Source organism: Felis catus, chromosome C1 (genome assembly GCF_018350175.1).
Source record: "Felis catus isolate Fca126 chromosome C1, F.catus_Fca126_mat1.0, whole genome shotgun sequence".
Lineage (NCBI taxonomy): Eukaryota > Metazoa > Chordata > Mammalia > Carnivora > Felidae > Felis > Felis catus.
In genome coordinates this window covers 174,620,588-174,632,737 of record NC_058375.1, presented here as the reverse complement: position 1 = coordinate 174,632,737, position 12,150 = coordinate 174,620,588, and the positions used below count along the sequence as shown (strand labels likewise).

The following is a 12,150-nucleotide window of genomic DNA, read 5'->3' as shown; positions in this document are numbered from 1 at the left end:
CTTCCAAATTGAAACCATCAGTGCTATTAAGCTATTTGAAACTAGTCCATAAAGAGAAGCACATTGTTTTCATGGAAGAATGTTTTAAGGTTTAAAATATCAGTGCGGTGCATCCTACTATGTAGAGAAGGCTGGGCTGCACTGAGGGGGAATAAAGCTTGTCTAAGGAGTGCAGTAGCAATGAGCGACTCCTGGCAGTATTCAGCTCCCCGACTCTCAGATCCAACCACAAACCTTCTTTTGTGATCCCAGATTATTCTACCTTCTCTAGAATGAATAAGCTGATGGCCTTTTGACCTAAACTGTCTGAGCTGCCTTGTGTTTCTTACAACTAAGGAAAGTCTAAAACCACTAAAATTAGGCAACACTCTAGGCCAATATTTTACAGAGAATAATTTGATGAGTTTGAAGCCCAAATTCTCATCAACTTCTTCAAGCACCCAACCTCAGCCTGCTCCCTAAACCATGGGACAGGAAAACATGCTATATTTTACAATCAAGGTATAACAAGGTTGTATATCTCAAAGAAACTAACAGAAATAGAAGAGTCCTTGAAAGACTAGAAATTTAGCTGATAGACTCTTCAAAATTATATATCTATATGCATACATATATATACATACCTACTTGTGGATTCAAATAGTTTATGATATGATATAGAAAGTACATAACACTGCTACTGACTAAAAATCAAGCGTATGTTAACATTTACAAAGTGTTGTGAGAAAACAGGTTGTACATTTCACTAGTAATTTTTATGAAGCTTAAAGCAAAGGGGGATTATTTATTATTTATTATAAAGCTACAAACACCTTAATGGTATGTATTGCAGCTATGATTTGTTACAGGCGTAAACACAGAATTCTCTAAATTGTTTTAGATGGAATATCCATTCCTGCATTTGTGGCTATTTACTGATAAGATTTTGTTTTCTTTCCTGACGCTGATAACATCCTCAGTGGCTGAACATGTGCCTATGTTCTTTCTTTTTCTCTTCCTGTGCTGCATGAACACATTTCCTTCCATCTTTGAATCCAAAGGAGACAGAACCTTTAAAAAAATTTCAGTGTTGTTTTCCATTAGTTTTTACTGTGGATCTCTAAATCATTTTGAAAGAGGAAGTCTCACTTTCCTGCTGAAATCTATTTCCCTCAGAGTGTAAATGTGTTGGTTTATCACTTAAAGTCACTTTTCTGTTAAACTCTTTTGAATCAGATAATAACTGCCTAAAACGAGGGTGGACGAACTGGGGTAAAGGACTCAATAGAATGCCAGACAGGTATTTTGTCCGCAGTTCCGTTTGCTCTCTCATAGAAAACCTGGTTCGGAAATTGGTTATAAAAACAAATCTATTTTAAAGGAAACAAAGACAAAAATTTGCAAAACACCTTTCTTTTTTTTAAAAGAAGTACTGGGGGCGCTGGGTGGCTCAGTCGGTTAAGCGTCTGACTTCAGCTCAGGTCGTGATCTCGTGGTTTGTGAGTTCGAGCCCCACGTCGGGCTCTGTGCTGACAGCTCGGAGCCTGGAGCCTGCTTCAGATTCTCTGTCTCCCCCTCTCTCTGACCCTCCCCCGTTCATGCTCTGCTTCTCTCTGTCTCAAAAATAAATAAATATTTTTTTAAAAAATTTTTAAATAAATAAATAAAAGAAGTACTGAAACAAAGGGAAAGTGAAATCAGGAATTTAACGTTGTCTGCATTAGTGAAATAACAGAAGAATGTACAAAATATTAAAATGTAATTAATTCTGGCTGAGAAAGAAGGGTAGCAAATATTCTTGCATTAGAACTGATGCAGATAAAATCGCATATGAAAATGGATCTTAATACATACTTAGCCATGTTGGGGCGCCTGGGTGGCGCAGTCGGTTAAGCGTCCGACTTCAGCCAGGTCACGATCTCGCGGTCCGGGAGTTTGAGCCCCGCGTCAGGCTCTGGGCTGATGGCTCGGAGCCTGGAGCCTGCTTCCGATTCTGTGTCTCCCTCTCTCTCTGCCCCTCCCCCGTTCATGCTCTGTCTCTCTCTGTCCCAAAAATAAATAAACGTTGAAAAAAAAATTTAAAAAAATAAATAAAAAAATACATACTTAGCCATGTTGATGAGGATTTACCCATGTCTCTCAAATACTGCCATTTTAAATTTGCGTTTTCGAGGCTCAAATATGAGCTATGTACTTGAATATTAGACATATGTCCTGAATGTCTGTCTACAGTAGTAAATGCCACATACACGTTTTAAACATGACTCATGGAATTTGTGGACAGAAGTGTGTGAGAATACACATTAAATGTCATAGAAATTTACATGTGGAGACATGCATAAGATTCCTACCGGTCTGTAGATAATTTGACATTACTCTTAATTATATATATCTGGGTTCTGTATTTCAGAGATAATTTCTACAATGAAGAAAGAACAGATTTTTTGGACTTCTGTGTATCTGCTGCTTAACTGTGCTTCTGCCCCTCTTAGTGCTGTCGCCGAGGATGCTGAGGAATATACAGATGTCACAGGTAAAATGTTAGAAGCATTCATCTTTTTCAGCTAGCTAAAGCTCTCAATTTTAATTCAATAATTTAATATATTTTTCTCCATTGTGTAGAAAAATTAGCTTTTGCAGAAGTGACATTTTTCTTGGGAAATGTCTTATATGTAAAATTAAAAAAAAAAATCCAAACAACAAAAAAATGAAACTTACACCAAAAAAAGTCACTTTAGCAAGGAAGGCTCTTTTTTTCAGGCTATAACGTCTTAACATTGAAGCATCTCTGGACAAGTGCAGGTAGCAAAGTGCTGTAGAAACAGCTCTCTGTGAACCGTGATGCCACCCTTTGGCTGGGATAAGTGTGAAAGAAAAAGAAAACTACAGACATTCTCTCCTTTTCTTGCCTTATTTTCAAAATAAGAACTTCCCAGATGAGTCCAGTGTGAGAACCTAGCCACACAGGACACTGGGAGATCTGGCTTAGTGCAAGTTAATTCTCATCCCAGAAAGCTCTGTATCTAAAAAAATATATTAACAATCAGCAATAGAACAAAAAGAAGACTGTACCATGACTGTTATTATAGATTTCTTTCTTAAAAGTAATATTTTTGTGGCAAATTAGTAAAACATTGATAGAAATCTCAAGTCATTGGTAATAGTGATAGAATATGAACTAAGTGATAGCTTCTATTCATATGTAATGTTTATGATGTACAAAAGACTTCCATAAATACATTTTTATTTCATATATCTAACCACTCTTTAAAGGGATTTAATTCAATATATTTCCCTTTGATAAAGACTAAATAAATATATATTATGTGCCTGAGATTGGTAGGTCCTAGGGAAGCAGTGATGAGTCAGACCAAGTTCTCAAGAATCTGTTTCACGGAGAGACTGTTCTATTGTCAGTGAAAAAAAAAATTGTTATAAAAATTTCCTAAAAATGAAACTATTTAATAAACACTATAATCTGCTTTTATAAAATGAGAATTTAGGCATTATGAAATAAGCTCTAATTCTTCATTTGCCCCATTTATCAAAAGAGATAGCTTCTGATATTCTGGAAGTTGAGCAGAGAAGGAATGTAGAGAATAAAATCCCAGCAGACAAACAGCGGGCAACCCATCTTGGGAGGTGGGAGGAGAGAGGATCCCCAATATTGACCTAATTTAATCTCCTCAGTTAGCCTGAGAAAATGCACGCCAGGTCACCAGAAGCTTCCTGAAAATGTTGCTGTTGCCACAGTCGGCCAACAAGCCAGAATTAACCCATCAATAATTAAGCCAGAGTTTAAAATCTCTGGATAAATTCAGAAAAAACCAAGCTGGCTAAGAAAACACCTTTATCTCAAAGTTAGACTTGAAGGTCACTAAACTGACTAGCTGCACAGTCTTAACCAGTTTTGGGGTTTGGGGTTTTGTTTTTAATTAATCTTTCAATAACATGATTCCATATCAGAATCCATTCAATTTTGAAGATGCCATTTATCACACTGTGCCAAAGTCATGACATCTTTTTATAGAAGTATACCATTTCATTGAATAGAGTATTATCATCTTATAAGAAAACATAAGGTTTTATTGCTTCTCTCACAAGGGAATAGTAGACCTTTTCTTAATCAGTCTAACCAGCGGGGAGGATGAAAAACAATAAACCTTTTGATAATAAAAAACAGTAGTGACAAGATTTTTTTTAAATTCCTTTAGAGTGGGAGAGAGAAGATTAGCAGGGAGCATTTAAAGAGAAGCAGGTGTCCTTCATAAGATTTAGAATCAGACAGACCTAAGTTTGCATGTGTGGTTTGTCACTCAGTGGCTTTGCAAAATTAGGTGAGTTATGTAAACTCTCTGACTCTCAGTGTCTTCATATATAAAGATGTAAATAATTATGTTCATATGGTTGTTATATGAAGTGCGTAGAAGCACCTGGCACATTTTGTGGCAGGGAGAAGTCAGAGCATATGGCTGCGTTCTTAAATAGTAAATTCCATTAAAACTCTAGACTCCCAAACAAGTTCCAGGAGAATGAGGACTCTAAAAGGCATGTGACATATCCCCAAATATTATCATGAGCCGTCTATCCAACATCCCAGGGCAGGGGGAAGGGAGACTGAGATTGTAATCCTCAGACTATGAGACATAAAATACAAGAAATCAATGACAAAAATGACATAATATAAACCATAATTCTGTCTGGCTGCATCAGATTAAATTCCTGTGATACTGCTCTGTATGTGTTTTCTAGTTACATGGTGTTAGGCAGATCCTTGTCACTAACACTTTCCTCAAGTCTCAGTTTCAAGTCTCAGGAAAGCTCTCCCTGATCCTTCAGACAAGCTTAGGCATCTTAGTACACACAAACACAGCACCTTGAACGTCCTGAATATTTATGTAAGTAAGTCTTCAGTGTCTGCATGCTACATGAGAGTGTGTGTGTTGGGGGGGGAGGGTGTCTGCTGCCACCTGATATTTGTACTATCACATCCGCCCTGACTGCGCAGTGCCTGACACATGATCAACACACGATTGTTAACTTTCAAAAGGATTTATCCGAAGTAAGAAATAAAAACCAAGACAGACTTGCATCCCTTTTGGATGGAGTGCATGGCACCACATTCAAGGGAGCGCACCTCATCACTCCCCCACGTCAGCGATGTGCAAAGTGTGGGTCGTAAGCTGATGGGACAACACAATATTCTAATACATGATTCATCTAAAAAATACATTAAAATGTGAACAGTAACGATAAAGAACCAGGTAATAACTTAATAAAAATATAGTTTACAATTAATTCTTAGTGTTTCATTTGGGAAGTTGTAAAATCACCTGCTTTCATTATTGAAACATTTTTAGTTTTTATAAAGTAAATTTGAGAAAAAAATGTATTGAGTGGAAATCCTAGGATTAAATCTATGTCCTTGACCTAAATGCCAATCTAGGAATCTCAGTCATGCAGATCTGTGACAGTATCATGCAATGTTAAGAATGTGTGAGATATTTGGTGTAAAACTATGTGGGGTCAATTCTAAAGCCAGCACTTATGATGTGAGCTGAGCAATTAATTTCAATAGTGCTATTTTATAATTTTTAAAATGGTATTTAAAAATACCTAATTCAGAAGGTTGTTGTGATTATTAAATAATACAATTACAAAATGTCTAGAGCACAATTATTCATAAACAACAGCTGTTACGACTACTACAGGCACAAATATGGTACTAGCTTTCGTTTTTGTGGTGATGGCCTGCCACCTGGTGGCATAATTACTAAATAGCAAGTTGAGGGAGTGATATTTATTTAATAGACAAAATGTAAAGTAAAAGTTTTGGCATGATGAATAGGACTATCAAATACATCAAAAGTCAAAATCAGAGGAGTCATCAATGAAGATGTGAAGATTTCTGAAGATCTGAGGTAGCATCAACGTGGGAATAAGGAACCATAATATTATATAAGGAGCGCTATAGGAATTTCTGAAAAAATGGGATATAAGCCATAAGCTTAAAAATATCCGAATATTGGGGCGCCTGGGTGGCGCAGTCGGTTAAGCGTCCGACTTCAGCCAGGTCACGATCTCGCAGTCCGGGAGTTTGAGCCCCGCGTCGGGCTCTGGGCTGATGGCTCAGAGCCTGGAGCCTGTTTCCGATTCTGTGTCTCCCTCTCTCTCTGCCCGTCCCCCGTTCATGCTCTATCTCTCTCTGTCCCAAAAATAAATAAACGTTGAAAAAAAAAATTAAAAAAAATATATCCGAATATTATTTATTATTCCTAGCTAATTCTCAAAATTATTTATGTGACTCCTGAGATCCTGAGACCTATTCTAAGATCAGACATTTATAGAACTGACAGGTCAAATTTTTATCGGTCACATAAAAATGCATCCACAAATACATTGTGCTAATGCAATGATACTTATCGTGGGTCTGCTCTCAATCAAGTGCACTGCTTAGAGTCTTTGAGGCAAACTTTCTAGCTTCTCACAACTTTTAACAGGTCAGAATGTCAGTCACAGTATTCTAAATCTCTAAGTAAAGAAAGGGAATATAAGCAGCATTTATAATTATTCACAAATATACTACCGCTCAGAAAAGGCTTTCATTTATTATTGAACTCAAACTGACAACTGTAATTTCAGTGATGGATGGGAAAGATATTTTTTCACAAATCATTTTTTCTTTATATTTACATATTTATCTATGGAAAATATTTTTACCAACTCTAAAATGCTGTTATATATAATATATATATATTATATATAAGTGCTCTTATATAAATAACATTTATAATGAACTATAGAAAAAAGCACCTGTGTGTATAATTTAAGAAAATAAAATTTCAGGGAAGTCTAAGAACATTTAAGCAAAATTATAATTCTGAAGTACACATTATTAGGTGCCAGAAACTTTTAATATGCCTTGAGAGACATTTTATTTATTTCTTAATTTTTTAATTTTTTTAGACACATTTTAAAGCCAATCATATTCAAAAAGTTCATCGGCATAAAATATTAGGTACATCATTAAAAAGAAAAGGAAATGAGATTTAAATTTATATACGTCAATCAGTTATTTACTCATTTGGTAAACTATTTACATATATATTATAGAGATTGATTGGCTTTTGGGACATTATATAATTGGTATAAAAATTACTTAAAAATATCGTATAAACACCCAAATTATATTTTTCAACTGCACATACCCCACAGGAAGCTGAAAACAGACAAGTGCACAGGTGCATAAAATTCAAATTAGTTAAAGGTTTGACCAGTATTATAACTTGTAATTAGCCAGTTCATGAAAATTGTGTTTGGTGTGAGAGTATATATGTCTTTTGTAGATGAAGATCTATATGTCATAATAAATCTCTGTTCTATGTTTTTCTACCTTACCACATTTGGAATCTGAAAACTTAACTGTTCTATAATTTGTCAGCTCCATTTATTTCAATTGAAAAAAATGTCAATTATATTATCAAAGAAATAAAAATGGTGATATGGTATTTTATAAATTAAACTTAGATTTTTTTATGGTTAAAAGTTGCATTAAACTGATGAATGGATAAAGAAATTGTGGTTTATATACACAATGGAGTACTACGTGGCAATGAGAAAGAATGAAATATGGCCCTTTGTAGCAACGTGGATGGAACTGGAGAATGTGATGCTAAGTGAAATAAGCCATACAGAGAAAGACAGATACCATATGGTTTCACTCTTATGTGGATCCTGAGAAACTTAACAGAAGTCCATGGGGGAGGGGAAGGAAAAAAAAATGGTTAGAGGGAGGGAGCCAAAGCATAAGAGACTCTTAAAAACTGAGAACAAACTAAGGGTTGATGGAGGTGGGAGGGAGGGGAGGGTGGGTGATGGGTATTGAGGAGGGCACCTTTTGGGATGAGCACTGGGTGTTGTATGGAAACCAATTTGACAATACATTTCATATATTGAAAAAAATATATAAGCCAAAAATAAATAAATAAATAAAAATAAAAGTTGCATTAAGGGGTTGATATAAAATTTACATGTTCATAAATAATTACCATGGAGTGAATGAAACAGCATATTAATAACTTATGCATAGAAAGCTATATTTTTAATCCTTCTAGGATTTCAGGGCATACTTATCATTTTATGACCCATATAGAAAATGAAAAATAATATTCCAATTATTTTATCACAAAGAATTTTAACATTACTGAAATATAGCTAAAGCTAGACATTAATTCGATATAGATCTTTAAAATAACAAAACCTTAAGGGTAGAAGACATTAGATAAACTTACTTATTCTAACTTTGATGATATGCCTATCTTCTCTTTCAAAAAATTCACAGAAATTTTGAAATTACAGGAATTCAACGCTGATTTCCTTCTTGATGATTTATATCCACAAACTTTTTTTATTTAATGCTTTTAAAATGTTGCATATATTTTTACAATGATGACATTCATTCATATTTTTCAATGTAAATTATTTTATAGTGTATTAAAACCCTTTGGGGGAAGATACCTAGACTTCATCAGTTTTCACTTAGCAGAATACTGCTGCCCTCTGAAGGGCAAATTGGTTTAGGTCATTTTGAGGTTTCTTTTTTTTTTTTTTTTTTTTCAATGTTTTTTATTTATTTTTGGGACAGAGAGAGACAGAGCATGAACGGGGGAGGGGCAGACAGAGAGGGAGACACAGAATCGGAAACAGGCTCCAGGCTCCGAGCCATCAGCCCAGAGCCTGACGCGGGGCTCGAACTCACGGACCGCGAGATCGTGACCTGGCCGAAGTCGGACGCCTAACCGACTGCGCCACCCAGGCGCCCCAATTTTGAGGTTTCAATATCCCTCAGAAGTGACCAGAGTGAATACTTAAAGTCTTAGAAAATATATTATAGACAATCCTCCAGAAGTATGAAATGGCATTATTTGGTCTTTATTATTTTGGTGGTACCAGCCACAATTGTCCATGTCTATCATACCGATAAATCTATAAGCAAATGCAACTTCTTTAAAATTAGGCCTCTATTGTTGGACTTAATAAAATTAAAAAAATTCTACTCCTGAAATCATTGTTTCACCATATGCTAATTTGGATGTAAATTTTAAAAAATAAAAAAATTAAATTAAAAAAAATTAAAATGAAAAAAATTGAGTTTTCTGTATGTACAACTCCCTTCACAAGATATGAAATTCTTCTGTGACTAAAATAAGTGACGGAATAATGAGGGAAAAAAATTCTAACTCAAGATCAAAATAATTGCCTCATTCTATTTTAAAACATAGACAGTGTCGTATAACTTTTTCAACATTGCTAAAATACCATTACCAACCATGGTAAGTAAAAGAATGGACCATGATATATATGTACTTGTAATATCAAACACCTATACTTTCATAATTAGGGAAATGATTTAACATGGTATGATATAGTACTAATATATATGAGAATAGATATACTATTGTTTGTAACAAGTTATGTGTAAAAAATGGCACAACTGTGGATTAGAGAGAGCAAATCAAAGAGTTGACATTAATGTCTGCCCTTAAAAAACTGTTGAATTTAAAAAGATGTCTCTATTTAATTTCTAATGTCAACACACTTGTTACCTTACAATTGCTACTCAGTTCCACATTGATCAACTGGTATATTTTTAAACAAATCCATAACAAGAGTCTAGAAAACTATTCTACATTTTCCTTTAATAATCAGTAATCAACTATTAAACTTTAATAGTTGATAAAACCTGTTTCATTGGTGTGTTTATAAACTTTATGTACCTGTTTGATAATCTTGAATAACTTGTCATGGTTTCTTCAGCCTGTGTTATTTCTGTTGTACTTTTTCAGAAAAATTAGGACATTCTGAAAAGGAAATGAAAATAAAGAACATTATTGCAGTGTTGATGAAAGCTTATATATCTTTTATTTTTACCTTGTAGATGATGGGTTACCACCACTGAAACTTGCACATTCATTTTGTGCTTTGAAAGCAGATAATGGCCCATGCAGAGCAATCCTTACGAAATTCTTTTTCAATATTCACACTCAACAGTGTGAAGAATTTATATATGGGGGATGTGAAGGAAATCAGAATCGCTTTGAAAGCCTGGAAGAGTGCGAAGAAAAATGTATAGGAGGTAGGTTTCTGGGGACAATCATTACCCAAGAGCCATTAGGTTCCTTTAACTTTTTCAAAATGTTCAGGGTTATTAGATCTAATCATAGATTTGATAATTTTAGAAAAAAAAGTTAAACTATTTTAACATTCCAAGGAACATTTTGTTCACATTTTTGGCATTCATGTGCAAATATCGTTTTTCATTGTTTACATCAGTTATCATAAGTTATATTAAGCCCCACTTATTGTCCCATATTTATTTCTCCAAAATAAAGAAGAAAAACCTTTAAGTTCACTGATTTTATATCTGCAATGAAGTGAGTATAATTCAGTCTTCCTGGGCAGCTGTGAGTTGGCAGGAAAGAAACTGATAGTCACACTGACTTAGTCTTTCCTTATCAGTACAGTGATCTTATAGCTATTCCTGTCAAAATAATGAATCTGAGAATCCACTTTGAGGCTCTCAGTGGCTACTAATGAGAAAATTCTAAACTGCATCAGAAAGCAAAAATAGGGGCATCTGGGTGGCTCAGTCAGTTAAGCATCTGACTCTTGATTTTGGCTCAGGTTGTGATCTCATAGTTTGTTAAGTTCAAGCACCGAACTGGGCTCTGCACTGGCAGTGAGGAGCCTGCTTGGGATTCTCTCTCTCTCTCTCTCTCTCTCTCTCTCTCTCTCTCTCTGCCCCTCTCCTACTCTGTCTCAAAAATAATAATAATAATAATAATAAACATTAAAAAAAGAAGAAATATATATATATGAAAATTAAGTCATTTTCTCTGGGACCTTGGAATATTGTAGAAAATACTATACTTACTGACCCCTGTAGATTTTACTGAGCTCAACTTTTCATATTTTTACTAAGTAATAATGTTTAAAAGTATATCATATTATATTGTTAAGGTTTATTGAACACTTTTATTTTGCTTTAATCCTATTAAAACAACATTGTTTCCTGAATTTTACAAACTATAATGTGGTTTCATCTCGTCTCGTGATAGATCCCAAATCACTTCTGGTCACATTTTGAATGCTTTTGTCTCTGTTTTATTCTTCTGAATTGTGAGCTATTTAAAGGACAGAAGAAGCTGAATTATGTTTATTTCCCCAGTTTGTAGCCCCAAATTTCCCCATAGTGTGTTCTTAGCTCGTTGAATGAAACTGTAGTACTATAGAGACGATATCTTTAGTTAGTAACACTAGGTGCCTTGCTTTTTCGTTTTCGCAAAACAGGCAGCTGTGCATTTTCACTTTGATAATGTTTTCCAGAATAGCTTTTACAAAACAGCCTTGGCATCATGATGCTCTTGCCTGTGGGAAAATGTCAGTGTGGTGAAAAGAGAGAACTTCTCTCCTCTGTGACTCTGTGGGGTGCTTTGTTGTACGTTCCAGAGCTGACAGAAAAGGATTGATGCGAATGTATTTCCTTGACCTCAGAGCACTTATTTCCTTCTTTCTTCTCCATAGATGTGCTGGAAATGTTACTAACACAGATTAAGCAGTTCAGTGATCCTCTGTAGTGCCTTTGGTTTTTGTGATTGCCGGGTCATTTTCCATTCATTATACCTCTTTCTCTTCCATACTGGGCCAAGTATCCTTCTGTGTTGAGTTGAATATCACTCAGGTTCAGCACCTTGGCTCAGAGGCCTGGTTGCTTCATTCTTTGTAATTCTCACTTTTTCGTTTGGCAGCCAACACATTTTCATCACCTGGCCTCTTTCCTGAAATACATACTTGTTTCTTTTTTACAATTCACAAATCGTTTATTTCACCATTGTGCAAAAGTTACCCTTTTCTTTAGGAATTAATCAAACATAATCATTTGGTTCTTCACTGACTGTCTTGCTTATAATATCTTCTAAAACATTATTATCTGTTCATATACCTAATGTATAAATACGAGTCTCTTGCTTCCATATCCTTATTATATCTTCAAAAGCCACTTATGTTTTACTGTTTGAATATCTGAGCGTTTTATATAGAAAGCTACTGTTAAGGATATAGCTGGCATATAGAAAAAGCATTGCTAGACTTTTAAAAAATCATCAAAGGAGC

General features: G+C 34.9%; 1 protein-coding gene and 1 long non-coding RNA gene across 4 annotated transcripts in view; one reads left to right on the top strand and one right to left on the bottom strand.

Moving 5' to 3' along the window:
- The window catches only part of TFPI (tissue factor pathway inhibitor), a 104,579-nt gene that overhangs the window by 62,841 nt on the left and 29,588 nt on the right, over positions 1 to 12,150 (top strand). For all 3 annotated transcript variants that reach the window (XM_019838357.3, XM_045034116.1, XR_002161619.3), the window contains 2 exons: positions 2,390 to 2,512; positions 9,917 to 10,114. In XM_019838357.3, coding sequence (XP_019693916.1) covers positions 2,404 to 2,512; positions 9,917 to 10,114 — 307 coding nt within the window. In that variant the 5' untranslated portion in view covers positions 2,390 to 2,403. The remainder of the gene's footprint in view (positions 1 to 2,389; positions 2,513 to 9,916; positions 10,115 to 12,150) is intronic.
- Positions 8,726 to 12,150, bottom strand: part of LOC123379208 — a 51,027-nt gene continuing 47,602 nt past the window's right edge. The window contains exon 3 of the long non-coding RNA XR_006583414.1: positions 8,726 to 9,839. This is a non-coding gene — a long non-coding RNA (uncharacterized LOC123379208). The remainder of the gene's footprint in view (positions 9,840 to 12,150) is intronic.